The 16,962-nt window shown below is 38.5% G+C and overlaps 1 protein-coding gene across 7 annotated transcripts in view; it reads right to left on the bottom strand.

The window, feature by feature from the left end:
* Positions 1-6,380: 6,380 nt before the first annotated feature.
* LOC138172719 (atrial natriuretic peptide receptor 3) overlaps positions 6,381-16,962 on the bottom strand; it is an 88,284-nt gene continuing 77,702 nt past the window's right edge. For 6 of the 7 annotated variants that reach the window (XM_069102513.1, XM_069102529.1, XM_069102540.1 and 3 more), the window contains 3 exons: positions 16,702-16,837; positions 13,624-13,711; positions 6,381-12,047 (listed from right to left, as the gene is read on the bottom strand). In XM_069102513.1, the coding sequence (XP_068958614.1) occupies positions 11,936-12,047; positions 13,624-13,711; positions 16,702-16,837 (336 nt within the window). In that variant the 3' untranslated portion in view covers positions 6,381-11,935. The remainder of the gene's footprint in view (positions 12,048-13,623; positions 13,712-16,701; positions 16,838-16,962) is intronic. The other variant, XM_069102495.1, reaches the window with a different exon arrangement.

The following is a 16,962-nucleotide window of genomic DNA, read 5'->3' as shown; positions in this document are numbered from 1 at the left end:
AGCAAGTTACTTTACCCTGATTGCTTAAAAAAAAAAAAGTCCCCTCCTCCCCCAGCTTACCCACCCTATCTCCCAGATGAATTTCTGGCTTTGGTAAGGATACATTCTGTGCTCCAGGACAGTGATTAATAAGAGGTCCTCCCCACCTCCTACCTCCTCCCCTTTTCATTTTAATTCACAGGATAAGCAGCAATAGAGAAAATATTATTACATTATCTCCATCCTCCGCACTCCCTGTCCCATCCTTCTGAACTTCCCTATCTCTGTTGAGGGTATCAGCATCCTTCCAGTCACTGAACTTCACAATGTCAGCATCATCTTAACTCCTCACTCCTCCTCATCTCATACATCCACTCAGTTACCAAATCTAGTCTTTCCACATCTCCTCCCCTTTTCTTCACTCATACAGCCACACCCCAGTTCAGTCCTTACTACCTCTCTTGGATTCTTGCAATGGCCTCCAAATAGTCTCCTTCCCTCAAGTCTCTCCAGTTTATGATTCATCTTCTCACTAGTCACCAAAGTGATTTTTCTAAATTTCAAGTTTATCAGACCAGTCTCCTCCAAACTCCAGTGGTTCCCCAGAAACTCTAGGATCCAATATGATTTCATCTTTATTTAATTCTCTTAATTTTTTTATGTTGTATAAGTTTCATAATGTTCATGCTTATTAGTGCAACCATACACAATTGCACTAATCTATGCTAAAGTGAATATATGTATATATATATATATATATATGTGTGTGTGTGTATGTGTGTGTGTGTTTGTGTATACACATATGGAGTGAATGCTGAAAACTTTTTTACTAATAGAGTTGTATAATAAAAAAAAGAGTTGGACATCATTGCTATAGAAAACAGAAGGGAAGTCACTGAAGAGTTCTAAGGAAAATGGCATCATCAAAGAAATTAATGTGGTAGTGGACAGTAGCTAAGATTGGCATAGGGGCTAGAGTGGGAGGTTTGGAGTCAGAAAGTACTGAGTTTGAATCTGACCTCAAATACTTACTAAGTATGTGATTCTGATCAAGCCACTTAACCTTTTTCAGACTCAGTTTTCTCATCTGTAAAATGAAGAAAATGTATTTCACATGTATTCCACAGGGTTCCTGTGAGGACCACATGAGATTATTTGCAACCATTAAAATGCAATACATGTTAACTATAAATATTACAAGGGGGAGAGACATGATAGAATGAGCAAGATAGAATAACTGGAAAGCTATTGAAGGAGTTGAGTAATACAGTGGTGAAGACCTTAATTGTTATATATTTAGTTGACATTAGCATTACATGTTTTATAACATTGACACATCTTCAGTCAGTTTCTCATTCATTTTTTATTTGTTTGTCATGTTTCCTAAGATGTTTCCTATTTGTCATGATTCCTAAGATAGTTATTTTTAAATTTTTAGATATTTTAGATTTTTAAAAATTTCCATAAGGTATCTTGCTATGAGAAATATAACTTGAGTCATCTTCAACATTTTATAACATTGAAATTAACACCTAATTTGGTTTTATTGTTATTACAGAAATCACTGTGAAAATGGAGAGAAACAAAAAACTGAAGGAGTTTCAAGAGACACTTTGAAGGAATAATCAAGAATTTTAGTTACTGGTTTAGTATGAAGACAAGGGAGAAAAAGGAATTAAAAATGCCTTAGTGAGAAGGATTCTGAATTGGGAGTGTGGGGCCACAGGAGCAGCAGCTGTCTTTCCTGTTAGAATGTAAGCTCTTGAGGGCAAGAACGATTTCAATTTGGTTTTTGAATCCCTAGCACCTAACACGGTATCTGGAATACAGTAAGTGCTCGATAAATGCTCTTTGATTGATTGGTGCCTAGAACAGAAATCACGTTCCTAACTGAAGAGTATCAGGGATCTTCTTACTCTTCATTTTCTTTTGAGTTAAAGTATGATGCAGGTCTGCTAAATAGAACCCAGATAATCTTCCAGATTATTACTCTTGAGACGTTGTCTGTTGCTGCTGATTTCTGCCCCAAAGTCAGAAAAGGGCTTTGACTATGCTAAAAAGTGTTCCTTGGGGAGGGGATCTGACTGAGTACACACACAGCTGGCTGTTATCAAACATTTTTCAAGTTCTGGTATGTATACATTTCTTTAATGTACCTAGCATTAACTGCTTTATTTCATGCAAATGTGGGCTACATTTTACTCCTAAGGGCATATTCCTCTCTTTCTGAGTATCAGGAGACACGTTTGTGTCACATACATTCTTTCTCAAGGTAGAGAAAGTCTCTTAGAGACAGGACCCCCTGCATGGGGTTTGATGCTTCTGGGCTTTGGTAAGCCCTCTGGGCCCCCTGAAAGCATGGGGTTGGGGGCAGTGCATGGGGCTTTCATTGCTCTCCCTGACTCAACCTTGCTCACAGACTTCCTCCTCAGTTGCAGGCCTTATGGAAAAAGAAAAAATAGAGCAAGGTCCACTTTGCTTTTCTGAAAATATCATCTTCTCTGAAGGGGAAGAGGAAACTATCACTCTTTTCCCCCCCCTCTCTTTATCTGGATCAAATGAAGTAGAATCAAGGCTTCCTGTGATAATTTAACTCTACCCCTTAGAGGTGATGTCTACTCACTAAATGGGGATCACTGGTGTACAAGGAGGGAACAAATGTTCTCTCTTTGTCAATCATTTTATTATATTATTAATTTTCTTTTTTTTTTAAAGCAATTGGGGTTAAGTAACTTGCTCAAGGTTACACAGCCAGGTGTTTCTGGGTGGGTGCTAAGTGTCTGAGCCTGGGTTTGATCCCCAGGTCATCCTGACACTGGGGCCGGTGCTCTTACTCGCTGTGCTACCTGGCTGCCCCATATTATTGATTTTCTACCAGACCTTTGTTTCATTGGGGAACTCCCAGTGAGTAATCCTCTACTAATACAGGTTAGAATCTTCTCTGTAAATGACAGTTTATCAGAGCACCTCAAGGCAGAACTTGAACTCAGGTTCTCCTAACTCTGAGGATAGTTATCAACCTTGTCTCCTTCCCTTGCAGATCGCTGGGCTCATCCAAATGTCTAAGAAGGAGACTGACTCCCTTTCCTATCCTTTGAGAATCTTGGCAGGTATAACCCAAAATACACTGCTAGGTGGTGCAATAGTGCATAGAGCACTGGGCCTAGAGTGAGGAAGATGACTCTGGGAGTTCAAATCTGACTTCAGATACTTAGTAGTTGTGTAACCCTGGACAAATCACTTAACCCTGTTTGCCTCAGTTTCCTCATCTGTAAAATGAGCTGGAGAAGGAAGTGGCAAACCACTCTAGTATCTCTGCCAAGAAAACCCAATATAGTGCCAGGAAGAGTCAGATACAACTGAAAAACCACTGATCAAGAGGGGAGGCTTGGGTCACAGGAATATGACTTGCCACATCTGCCTTTGATACTAGTATAACCTATTTAACTTTGTTTTTAAAACCTCAAGCTATAGGGGGCGGCCAGGTGGCTCAGTGAGTAAGAGCACCGGCTCCAGTGTGGGGATGACCTGGATCAAATCTGGGCTTGGATACTCAGCACCACACCCAGAAATAACTGGCCCTGTAACCTTGAGCAAGTTACTTAACCCCAATTGCTTTAAAAAACAACAACAACAACAACAACAACAAAAAACCTCGAGCTATCTCTCAACAAGAATTGCTATTTTAAGTCTCTGTCTCTAGGCAAGAAGCGTCAAAATGCAATGTTGTTGGAGGTAATTTCTTTGGGGCACTTAGAGCATGGAGGGAGAAGCGTGGTTAAGATTGGCAGGGAAGAAGGAACGATGTGTAGAGGGGAAGGAGCAGTCTCCAGGAGCTGCTGGTAAGAAAATCTACCACTGAAATGACACGATGCTTTCAGGTTTATAAAGTCCTGTCTTCAAAATGATCAGGGATGGCTCCCAATAGGTTCAGCAGGAACTCTAATCTTATCTAAGACCAGAGAGCCTTCGATTCAGTCTGGAGAGAATTCAACTCAAGCCTAATTGGAGCCAGAGTTGTAAAAGTTTATTATAAGCCTTACAACAGGCAAGGATCCTTACGGGACCTACAACCTCAAAGGGGTAGAATTAAGGTTTATATTGAATCATTCATAGTAGAACCCATGCCAATTGTGCTAACTAGGCGATTAAGGAAGGGTGGGATTAGGGAGGAGTTAAGGTGGGGACAGTGTTTAAAGGAACATGCATCTTTAATGTAACTGTGCAGGCATATTGCCCATGATTCACTGGGAAAAAGCCCAAGAGGGGAGGGGGGTACCTAGAGGTGTGTTTTTAGGCTTGAAACATCACCAAATCAAGCGGTCAAGGGCTGATGGAGAAGTGCCCAGTCTGCTACCTATCAGTGTCATGTTTGACAAGATTGATGTCTGGGAACCAAGGCTAAACAAGACTCAGTGTGTGGATAATAGGCTAAGGAGTTAACCCAGAGATAGGGTCCTGAAGGATTCACTGAGGCAGCCAAGGAGTCAACCTAGAGATAGGGTACCGAAGGATTCATGGGGGCAGCGGGACACTATACAAGGGGGAGATAATAGTTGCCTAAGCTGGAATGTTCATAGATACTTTAGTGAAGGATTCATAGGAATAGTTTGTTATTGTTCCAAGCTGAGATAGTTGTTGCTGGGCAGAGTTATTGCTCTGAAGCTAGGGGCAGGGGGAGAAGGGGCAGAGTTAATGCTCTGAGACTGGGGTGGGGGGAGAAGTGTGATTTTACAAACTGGTTTTACAGACTGATGTTACAAAGTGGTATTACAAATTGATGTTACGAATATAGATCCCAAGCACCCCATCAAAAAGATCCTCTGGGGAATGGTAAGAGCAGCAGCTGCAATAGCAGGGCTGGGTTCCAAGGCACTGACACACAGGGCGATGTGTTCAGAGGGAGTGGGGTAGAGGAAGGAGTGATGCTCTTCTCCCCTTGCTGTCCCCACATGCCACCTCCCAGGCCTCTTTCATCTCTTAGTGTGACTTCCTCCTTCCCTCCCCCTCAAGGTCCATCAGTATCAAACTTCTTCCCTTCAGTCAGAATGTCTAGGGATGGAGGCAGGGGTTCCCCCCCCATAAAAGGCACTGTGGGCATTGTACCAATTTCTCCCTTCCTCCTTCCCACCAATTGTTTTTGCTCCAGGTGAAAAAAAAAGTCCTTTCTATAGCTCTAAGTATCAGGAAAGGAAATAAAGGAATCTTGAGGTGATATGGGGGCACTCAGAGAGCTGAAGGAGAGTCTTGACTGGGAATGGAGGGGAAGAAGGAAAGGTTTGTGGGGTGGGAGGGAAGGGATTGTTTCTAGTATCATTGGTAATAAAAACTACCACTGAAATTACATAGTCTTTTCAGATTTATAGTGTTTCTTCAAATCAACCCTGCCAGCTAATGGTGAAAATATTATTATCCTGTTTTACAGATAAGAACATGGAGAGGAGACCCCCAACCCCAACATACACACACACACACACACACACACACACACACTAATACACACTGCCCCAAGATGTTCCATAACTTGCTTGTGGTCACAGAGCTGCTGTGTCAAGGTGGGTCTCTGGACTCCAAATGCTCTTCCCATTACATGCCACATCACCTCTTGGCTCTCACCAGCCCTGAAAAGTGACAGGGGAAGAGGCTCCTTATTTATCTAGAGTTCCTGTAGTCTTGTTATCCTTTAGGTTCACTCAGAGGTTTTCTGGAATGGATTTGGAATCCCTTCTCTGTCTTCCCAATATCTGACATCTGAACTTAATCTAACATGTGCATTCTGCTACTAGTGGCATCTTTGGGTGTCACTCTGAGGACCTATTGGTGGCAACAGTAGGACCATCAGGGGAACATTTCCCTAGTTATATAGATCATTATGTTTCTCTTAAGCTTAAAATAAACCATGACTTAATCTTTTAGACAGAACTGAGATGCTTGAGCTGGGCACATGTATTCTCTCAAACACTGGGAGCTGCATAGCTTGCTCTTTACCATGACAAAATTGGATAATAGCTCTTCGTGCTGAGTCGTTGGTTGAGCTGAATGCAGTCTGTGTGTGACATAGTCAAAATATTATACACTTATGTGAGGTACTGGCAATATCTTGACTAATATTCCAAGTTTGAAGACTCCAAATTTTAACCCCTAACAAGGGAAGGTAAATTAGCACTTACCAGTAATGAATTAAGTCCTACATTGTTTTGTAACTGTAGTATATGATACCTTTCATTTTCTGGGGCACAAATAGTCATAAGGGTAAAGTCCTTGCTGAAACTGAAATTTATTGTTGTCCGTTGTGGCTAATGTTTTTACCTAAACCAGTTTAATGGGGATAGTCCTAATAAAAAGTGATCGTGTACATTGTATGTTATTTGAAGTTGTTGGATCAAAACCAGGAGAAGAAGTTTTGAGTTCTTTGTGGGATATTTTTTAATGTGAACATATTGTTATACTCTGGGTATGTGACATTCTTGCTTAATAGAAACATTTACAAGAACATATACACACAAGTCAACATAGCAAATGAAGTAAATACTTTAAATGCTCAACTTGCACCAGAAATAAAATATATCACAAAAATAAACAGAGATTATGTCCACAGTCATTAATACTTTCTACACAAAATGACAATAAATTAAACCACATTATATGCAGATAGTTCTACTTACATTGGTACAAAGCACAGGTTGCCGCTTGTGCAGCTTTTGCTTTCTCGCCCTACCAGCCTCAGAGTGGGTGAGTAGGCTTGTAGTGTCTTGAGTCTGTCTCTGTGATTAATTTAAGGATGAATAGTATCCTCCAGAGGAGAACAAGCCAGCTAGACATACAGTTTCCACCCTGATCCCCCTTGGTTTCACTTACATGCCTTACAAATGGAAAGAAGGCAATATTTCCAGGATACGTCATGTGGGTATGCAGGCCAAACCTATATGGTCATATCTCCAGGTTTTTCAGGAGGCCCCTCATCCCACAAAAGGGAATAAAATGCCTCCTTAGGCAACATTGTTTGATGTGGGCATTCAATGAGTAAGCCACTATATAAAAATCCCAAACTCCCTCATTTCTTGCTATCTTCTGCCCACTTTTCATGCCTGCTGTTCCCTAATGAATAAAGAAAAGCTAGATGTAATGCATAGTAATGCTTTACAGTTGACAAAAGGTGTTTTTCCTCCCTTGTGCCAAGTAACTTAGCTAATTTTAAACAATCAAAGCAGTTGTTTCTTTTTCCAGCTTATTGAAGTTTATCCTAAGACCTATACAAACACCTGAAATACCAAAGAACTAATAAAAAACGAGGATTTTTATTTCCGATGCTCCATTCATGTTGAATCTATTCTGAGTCTTAAGTTTCATATCTTAAAATGTTCATATTAAAAACATCAGATTGTCTAGACCACTATTTTGCCTTTGAAGTAGAATTAATTAGTGGCTAATGAAAAATTTGAACAGAGTCCAATCTAGCACCCTTTGAACATTATATTTATACCAGAATCTAGCTTTTGAGCATCTCTTACAAGAGACATCTGTCAACTGTAAGCTTTGAAAGTCAAAGAGCTTGTTTTCTTTTCATATCTAGATGAGACTGATTTATACTACTCCAAAAGCTTGTCTAGAGTCAGCATAAGGATTCCTATGAGATTGGAATATTTTATCTTTTCTTCCTTCAAAAAGTATGCATGTTTAAGTCACAGGTTTTTACGTGCATAGGCAAGATGCTGAGGCTGCATTTAACAACACCTGTGAATGGATTGCAGCCTATGTAAGCTGGCTCTACGGTACCCTGTTTTGTTAACTTACCCTTCCATGAATACCTGCAACTTCCCCTTTTCCTGGTATTTTCGTAAGTCCTGAACGTCCATGACTATCTATCTCCTTAGTTTGGCTCACAGGGAGCTATTGACTGGGGATCAGATTGTTGGTGTTAAACTATTTTAAAAGGGTGATAAAAATGCAAAAAGTCTTACAAACCATCATTTCTCACTCCCCTCTTCCAACTTCTCACCTCAAACTGAGGTTTATCTTTTTCTATCACTTAGCTATGCAATAAAATTTAGTTTATTATTAGTTGGCTCATTAAGTACTGAACCATAGGTTAAAATAAAAGAAACTACCACAAAACTTTGATTGAATTGACATTATTTTGCTTGGCATTGTTTTAAAATATTTTTTTTACCACTTTCAAGCAATCTATTAATTTACTCTGTTGCTAAGGAATATTACTATGCATTCTATTTTAATACTGTCTACAGTTATACAGGCAGTGTGCTTTCTGACATTCAATGTATTTGGCATAATTTTCTATCTTTTTTCTAAGAATATTTCCATGAGTTGTTTGTGTATGCTAATTTAACCAGAAGCCATTAGGTCATGTATTCCCTTCTCTCCAAGCTATTTTCAAAGGTCTTTGACTGAATGTAGATTTTCAAGTTAGATGAAATAATTCTTAAAATCAAATCTCTATTTTTAGAGCACAGCAGTATGCATTTACATAAGGACTCTGGGAAAATAACTTCCTTTCTCTGGGTCTCAGTTTCCCCTCATTTGTAAAATGATGGAGAAGGGGAGGGGTTGTACTTTGCATCAATCCATAAAATACTTTCTAGTTCAATGATTCTGGGGCATTTATGACATAAGAGGAGCTTAGATGGGGTGGTGACTGCACAAGCAATGAACCCATGAGTTGGAAAGAAAAGTAAAACAATAAGGAATTATGAAAGAAATCATGACATTTTGATGGGAAGGAGGAAAAAAAGCCATTCACTGGCAGCCTGGGAAAAGGAAGCCTCCTTCCAACCTTTCCACCTCTTCTAAAAAGAGTCTGAAATGTAAAGAACTGGTTCATGGAATTTGGAAATGAACTTATGACTACAGGAAAGAGGAGCTACTGATTTTCCAAAGAAATTCAAAGACGTGTCTATTGATTTTTATAGACTTAAAGGCAATTTGTTGAAGACCTGGCAAAATATCTTTTACCTCCAAATTAAAAGCACCATCTGAACAGATTGGTGATAGACAATTAAAAAACTTTTATTTTTTCCAAAGCCAAGAATAATTATGTTTATTTTGATCACTATTAATTTTAATCTATCTGTGCCCAGACTGAAAAAATACTAAGAATTAGTACTTTTTTAAAAGGCATGATAAAGTTTTATAAAAGTAATCTACAAATCCAAACTCCATTTATTTTAAAATTTGGAAAAAGAATACTGGTTTTAGAGTATGCGTACCAATTCTCAGAGACATAAGTGAGGTTTGTCAGTTTTAATTCTAAACCAAAAACCAGAATCTCAAGAGACCCAACCCTGTTTTGTGTAACTTTGCACAACACATATGAACTCTTTATGCGTGTCTTCTTCTTCACAAAACAGAAGGGTAATTTTCTATGGATAAGTAAGAGAGAACAAATCAGTCATTTTAATAAGGAAGTAGATTTTGGTTCAAGAGATTCACTTTAAGAAGCAGAGTGACAGCATTTATGACATTTTTTCCACATTCTGCACTAGATTTTGATCATTTTGAGCACACCAAATTCTCTCTAATTCCTAAAGAAATTTAATCTGGGTCTATACTGTGAAGTTTGGAAGCATTTCTCTAGCTGCTATATTCTGAAGAAGAGAGAAACTCTTAAAAATGGATTTCAAGTAACTTGTGTTCCAGATCCTCCTACAGAATTTTCTTTTGGAGTTTGCTCACATGGTAGAAATTTCAATAAAAATGCTTTTTTTTTTTTTTACAAATTGTATACAGATACAGTGACAGACAAGAGCAAAATGATCACTAACATTAAAGTTACTCTGTTACTTCTTCAAGCAAAACATCTGTGAATAACCGCAACAAAGATGTGCTTGCTCAGGTTCATGGAAATGCTATGGATGTCAAAGTGTCAGTCATTTTCACTTTTTTGTGAGGCACTAGCTGATAGCTGCTTTTTGCATCAATTTTTATTATTATTTCAGCATCTTATTCAAAAATTCCCCTTTCCTACGAGGTATGCTTAGAACCTGCCTTTACTGCCTGCCTTCTTTTCAATTTAGTTTTTGTAACATTCAGGACTCCACTGTGACGCTGAATGTCACAAAGAGATTTTGAAGCAATTTTATCAGTATATGAAATTAAAAGGCAGGAAAATGTCTTTTCCATGTCTCCTGGCTACCTTCACCTTATTTAAAAAAGAAGGAAAAAAACCCTCCATAAAACAACCAACCTATTTGTCTTTGAACACACGCAGAAGCTCTTGAGGAAAGTGAGCCATGGACTGAGTAACAAAGGCATTGTCAGCATCTACTCTGTGAACTAAAACCTAATCCTTATTATCTCAGAGAGTAACTTCTTTGTCCTGAAATGAGGAGCAGTAATTTGTTCTCCCTCCCATATATGGCAGAATTATTAGCAATATATCTGCCAAATACTCTCTGAAAAATATACCAATTTTGGGATGTATACACATGAAACAATCCCAGCTTTCTGGGATTTTTACCTCTCCCAAAGGAGCTAAAATGGCATCTTGACACCTAAATCTACATGGATTGTTCTAATTATACACTGAAAAGTCAGGAAATATTTGATTGATTGAATTGAAATCCTAATACCATATCTAGTACTAAATAAGAATTATTGGAAAACCATAAGGATTCATGGGTGTGGTTGGAGGGTCCTAGGAGATAACTGCATTCTTGCTCTTACCAAATAATTGTAATATTCTTTAATGATTACCTTTTTGTATCAGTTGCATTATAGCTTATAATCTTTCACTATATGTTAGAGGTGACAAGTAAGGTTTATACCTTAGGTATAAAGCTGTCCCCTAGAAATTGTATTCTTGTGTTAGGTTTCCAAAAAGAAAAGTTGCCTTCCTTTATTTATAAAATTTAATTCTGGTCTTTTACTTATAGACATTGATCCCCAAACCCCTCTCCATTTCTTGCCAGGTACTGGTTGGAAGGGTTTATATGTCACTGAGGTCATCTGCTTTCAGAGTTTCATGCAATGCTATGCCAACTGTTTGGAGTTTAAAGGACACCCCAGTTATGCCTCTTCATCATTAAGGGATCAACTAATATTCAATCAAGGCCAAGGGAAAGGAGGAGAAGAAGAAATATGCCTTTCAGCCTCAGTATAGCAAAAAACACATTCTTTTGTAGCATTATAGTTTGATGCAGTTTCCCATGTTTTAGAAATATTTCACTGTTCTCTTATTTTTGAATTTGGAACATGTGCGAAAAAAAAAAGATGCTTCCTAATAGCAAAAGAAAAGGATAAAAACACCTAAAATACTACTGTGGAATATATTTCCCCTCCCCATTAAAAAAGGGCTCATAATAGTTATTTTTCCTGTACAAAACTTCTCACATCTCACTAGTATTTACAATTTTTTTCCCTGGAAGGGGAGCAGGGAGGATATTCTCCTTTTAGACATGTAGTCAGATTCTGACAGCACATATTGGCTGAAGGACAAGTCAGGCCTGAACTTCCAAACTGCCTACCAATTCCAGAGAGTGACACTGTTTTCCCAACCTTTCCATTTCTCATTAAGAGAATTCCAAATGTTAAATCATTTCCAAGATTAATCTATAAGTAAAGATGATTTTATATCGGTCAAAAGGCAGCTTTTCAGTCCAAGAAACCACAGTTTTATACTCTTGCTTGAAGTGGCTGGTAGAGCCATCAAATCCTAGAGACATCAAACCTAAGAAACATAAACATATCCATAGACCCTCTAAACAATTAAGAATATCTTATAGAATAACACTTCATCCTTATATTTGCTTGTCATGAGATGAAAGGCCATGTGGCATAATGTGATTAGTAAATCATTCCTGAGCTTCTAAAGAAATTTAAGAACAAAATGAGTTAACTTTTTAAAAGAGTGAGTTCTTCAGGAGCCCCTCTTTTGTTACACTGATGTCTCTCATTCCGTCCATCTTCTTAAAGCATTTAAGGAAGAATGGTAGGGCTTCCCTTATGCCACTGAAAAATGGGATCTGATAGAATCTTCCCTTAACTCCCGATGCTTTCCGATGTTATTTTCTTCCTGCTGGTTTCTTCTCTCAATGGTTATTCTGTATTTCTTCCTTTATGAAAAGAGGGAACAAAGCAAGAAAACCTCATCTGGTTACATAGCACTATGGCATCTCTTACAAAGTATGCCCTCAGGGGACATCTGAGTTTGAGTTGATAAATTAGAAGTGACAGAAAATGAAGCCCTGGTCAAAGATAAAAGTAGAATGCCTGAAGCATTGTGCCCTCATTCAAGAGCCTTGTGTCAAGGAAAACTAAGATGCTTTCTAAAAGCATCAAGGAACAAATCTTCCCCTTTTTCCTTGGGTACTTTGTGGTTTAAAGGATTAAATCTTGTCTGTCCTACCCAAACTCCCAAACCACTGTTACATGCATGAGCTAAGGATCAAAGTAATTGCACAGTCCTTGAACAAACTGGGGAAAAAATTATTCCCACAAAGTGACACTAAAAATGTTACCCATTCCTGCAGAATTAGGAGATCCTGCTTCCCAGAATCATGATATACTAAAAACTTTCCAAGAGAATCAAGGAAAGGATAAAGTGCTCTTTTCAGTGTATACCAATCATCTCAAACATAAGTAAATATTCAACTTTACAAATCTTCCGGACATAGAGTAGGATATAAATGTTAGGCCCTCCCAGATCCTGGGTACAGGCCACAATGCCTACACACACAGAGGATATAAACCAGTAAGCTTTTGCCTGCCCTCTCCAGGTGGGTTCTCTACTGACTGAGTCTCCTCATTTCCTGGGTGACTTAAAGAAACTACTAAGGGAGCAGGGTAAAAACAAGGCTAGTTTACAGCAGAACTACTCCAAAGTGAAGCTGAATAATGTATTTGTTCTTTACATATTTTGTGGGAAGATTAATGATCACTTTTTTTCCTCCTTAGGATCCGGAATGGCTTTGGCCCTGAATCCTTTCATGTGTAGGGAGATTGTCTGAAGAAGCACATTGGACATGAAATGCCCTGAGGGACAGAGATATATGATGGAAAGTTCGCTGGACTAGGAAGTTAGGAGAACTAGGGAAGGAGAGAGAATCACAAAGCAATAGAGTAACATGCCTGAGGATCCAGAGATCAGGAACAGCTTTAACTTTGTGACTCAAGTTCCTTATGAAATATATCACAATTCAAGATGACTGAGTCACAATGGGGACATGTGCTTTTTCAGGTGCAGTGATGAATTTGTACTGGTCTATCCACTCTCATACTTGGTCACTCTTGTGACAAATGGTACATGTGTGTCTATGGCTAGCCTAAATCAGGGAAAAAATATTTGCCGCCAGAGGACACAATGGTTAACTGATCAATGTCTTACATAACATCTATAAAGTGCTTTGAAAATCTTAAATCTCTATATAAAATATAGTGACTCATCAATTTTACATGGGGATTGAATATATGATTCTACTGTCCTTGTTAACATTATTCTTTCATCAGCTGACCTAATCAGCTGCAGACTAAGGGCTCTGGTTATTTAGGCTACCAAGTTACCATTTCTCCTAAAGAAGAAAGAAATGGTCAGTTAGACCATGGGGAATTATACACAGAAGACAAGGGATGTGAATAACAAAAGAGAGGTCACTTTAAATATTCTGGAAAGAGGATCTAAAAGGTACTAACCTGAAAAAGTAGAAGGCCATTAATAAGCCAGCTCCTAGTAAGGCCCCCACAACAATTCCTGTGACTGCTGATTCTTCTAGGCCACCTGCTTGAAGAAGAATGAAAGGTTTAGAGTTCAATTTGTGAAATAATTAGACTTAGCGTTGTTTTCACTCTCATTACAAAGTATTTCCCCATTCTTCATCCTTAGATGATCTTTCTTTTCCTCTTTGGAAAACTTTTCTAGGGAAAATTGCACATTTTTCCCTAGAAAAATTCAAGAGGGTGTCTACAGAAGAGGGGGAAGGTGAACCAGATGGTTCTGGGGCTTAAAGGCAGTGTTTTCTCAGTGTTAGGAGTTTCTGCAAGCTAGACACAGTGATCTATGACCATATTTCCTAAATGCCAACCAAAGCATATTTTACTGATCTACAAAATCTTTAGTATGAAAGCTTCCTACTTTTTAAAATTTATGGGAATGTACAAAAGATCTGATTTCACCAGCATAAGGAATTCTAACCTGTTTATGACTTGGTAGATAAATCCTAGGGATCTATTCAACATACATAGAAATTAAGTGACTTGTGCAGGGTGTCACAAGTCATAATTAGGAATTCTTGCTTGTGGAAGAAGGGTGAAGGACACCTCAGTTGGGAGAGGGTAGACCCATGAGAAAGAGACTTCAAGAAATCATTATGGCTTCTCTCATTAAAGAAAATAAAGAATATGGTGCCTTCCTGTTTCAATTAATTATATCTAAGTGCTAAGGTCTGTTGTTTCTTCATATTTGTCATCCGAGAATTCTGATTACTTTAAGGTAAGTGTACACTAAATGGCTTTCAGGGTATGCTAGAACCAACTAAAAATGACTTTAAGCCCATTGTTAAATTTTTAGTTTGACCATTCATATGGGCTTGATTTACTGTTTTATTGATTGTCTCAATTTAAGAAAGTGACAACAAAAATGTTAATCATTCATATTACATTTAAAAGTGTGCTGTGTACATGAAGAGCCACTTCCCTTCACACCCTGAGGAGTTATCACCCTTCTGGATTTATAGAAGAAGATGACTGAAAAAAGGCCTAAAGAGATCCCCCTTTAATAAAACAAAACAAAATAAAATATCTCATGAAAGCTGGCTGAGGCTTTACAGGCAACCTAATTCAACTTCTTTACTTAAAAAGGAGGAAACTGAGGCCCTAGATAGACAAAATTACTTGCCAAAGCTCCCTGAAGATTTATCCCTTTCTTACAGAAGGGGAATCAGATGGAGACCAAAACTCCCAGACCATCAGACAAACCAGATGCCCAGAATTACTGCCAGAGTACAGACTAGAACAAAAGTCTCTCACTTCCTCAAGCACCAATCCAGTGCTCCTTCATTCAGGATGAAAAAGTCAGATCTTCTTAAGTGGCACAGAAGGGCCAACCTTTCCAAAGGAGTGGACCCTCATTTCATGTTTTGGGACAAGCAGTTGAGCAGGTTGAGGGGTGGGAAAGGATACCTTGGTCCTTCTAAGAGAATTCTGACCCCAGGCTCACTTCAGCTCAGGCTCCACTCCTGTGGGAAGTTTGAACATCTTGGGAGGAAAAAAAGGTTTCAAGGAAAGAAAAAATGCCTAGGTTTGGAGGCAGAAGTTCCTCAGGAAGGCATGGCCATTAAGCAGAGGTCAAAGGGTTTTTACTCTTCTGCTTCACCCCACTTAAAATCCTCCCCCACTTAAAGGGCAGCTCAGAGGTTTCTGTCATGAATCCCTACATTTGAGAAAGGGTTCTTCTCTCCCTTTCTAGGCAGTCCAGTTCCTCTCATGTGCAGCATCCAGGGCTCTGACATAGTTCTTTTGAGTTCATGAAATAGCCTATCACATATTTAAACCTGTTTCTCTAGTACAACACCCCACAGGAAAGTTTAAGAAGACAAAAAGGGCAAAATTTCTAGGGAAAGAAAAGATCCCCAGATCTAGGGAGACAAAAGAATGAGGAAAGCATGACCCTCTAGCAAGGGTTATCTCCCTTCCCAGGTCTCATCCAAAGGGCTCCCTTCTTTGCTAGTCAATGATGAGAGAGCAAGGTGGGTACTTCCCTAGCTTGCTTCTGAGGACTGCCTGGCAACTCTGTGGTCCTCTTCCCCAGGTAGCAAGATGCCCACTATCACTGGCACTGAAAGAGGCCAATATCAGGTCTCCCACCCCACCCATAAACTAGGTCAGATCTTGGGTCCCAACTGAGGACTTCTGACTTCTCTCTGCCCTTACCTGAGCCACCCAGGAAACAACTAACTACTCTAAATATATGATCTTATGACCTTCAGAGACTAAAAGAAAAAAATATATATCTAGAAAAGCTGGAAATGATCAGTTAGCTCAGTCCTAATTTAGAAGTTTTAGCATAACAAAAATTTTGACTATTTTAGCGTCTGTATAATTTTTAGCAGTATATTCACTTGTAGTCATTTGATAGGCTGATAAATTTTCCCTGTTTAGATACAAGACTGTTTAAAAAAATCCAAAATTTTAATTTTGAAGCAGATCAGAAGGTTTCAGGTATTTTTAAAACAGTTTTGACACCTAGTTCTCTGTAATCAGGAAAAAAAACCTCAATTCCAATCTCCAAAAATATGAATTTTTCCCAGTTAGAAGAGATGGATAAGTCCAAGTACTTGGAGTTTCTCCTCAAAAGGGAACCTAAATGTCAAATACTTAAATACTTAAATACTTAAAATATCCCTAGATACCAAGTACTTAAAGACAGTGAACCTAAATCTACCAGTCTAAATAAGAACTCTCAGTATAAAACACTAACATAATAAGGATGCAAATTTCATAAATATTCCCCATTCCTTTTAAATAAAAGAAAAAATACCATAGTTTTAAATCTTGTATTACTGTCAGTCAAAAAGGAGTGTAATCAATGTAATCAACAGGAGTGCAGGAATCATGTACGCCATTTGTTTTATGTATGTGCACCAGTACTGGTGCCAGGGTCATAAGAACAGCTTAATAAATGCTTTAGGTTGATTATGACAGGTTTTCTCTCTGATTTGTTGCTTTTGGGGTGTGTAGAGAGAAGGGAATGGAATGTTAAGTCACTTAACTTACGTGATTTACAAGGAGAAGAGTTTGTGTGCTCCATAACTCTGGTTTCATCAATTATCAGTTTTAAAGATCCCCCAGGGTACTTTACATTTGGTCTCATTTCAAAACGACCCAGTTTTCCAAAGTAATCGCCAATAACCTAGAGCAAGACAAAAAAGAAAGTCAAATTGCAAAATAATTTATTCCTATGGGGGGGGGATAAAGTCATAAAGTTCTGCATTATTATTTGAGAGAACATGCTTTAAACTCCTTGTTTGTGTCAGT

This window comes from Petaurus breviceps, unplaced genomic scaffold (genome assembly GCF_028583685.1).
Source record: "Petaurus breviceps papuanus isolate PSGF00001 unplaced genomic scaffold, PetGlider_PUasm1.0 129, whole genome shotgun sequence".
Lineage (NCBI taxonomy): Eukaryota > Metazoa > Chordata > Mammalia > Diprotodontia > Petauridae > Petaurus > Petaurus breviceps.
The sequence above is the reverse complement of the archived record's forward strand: the minus strand, read 5'-3'. Positions and strand labels throughout refer to the sequence as shown.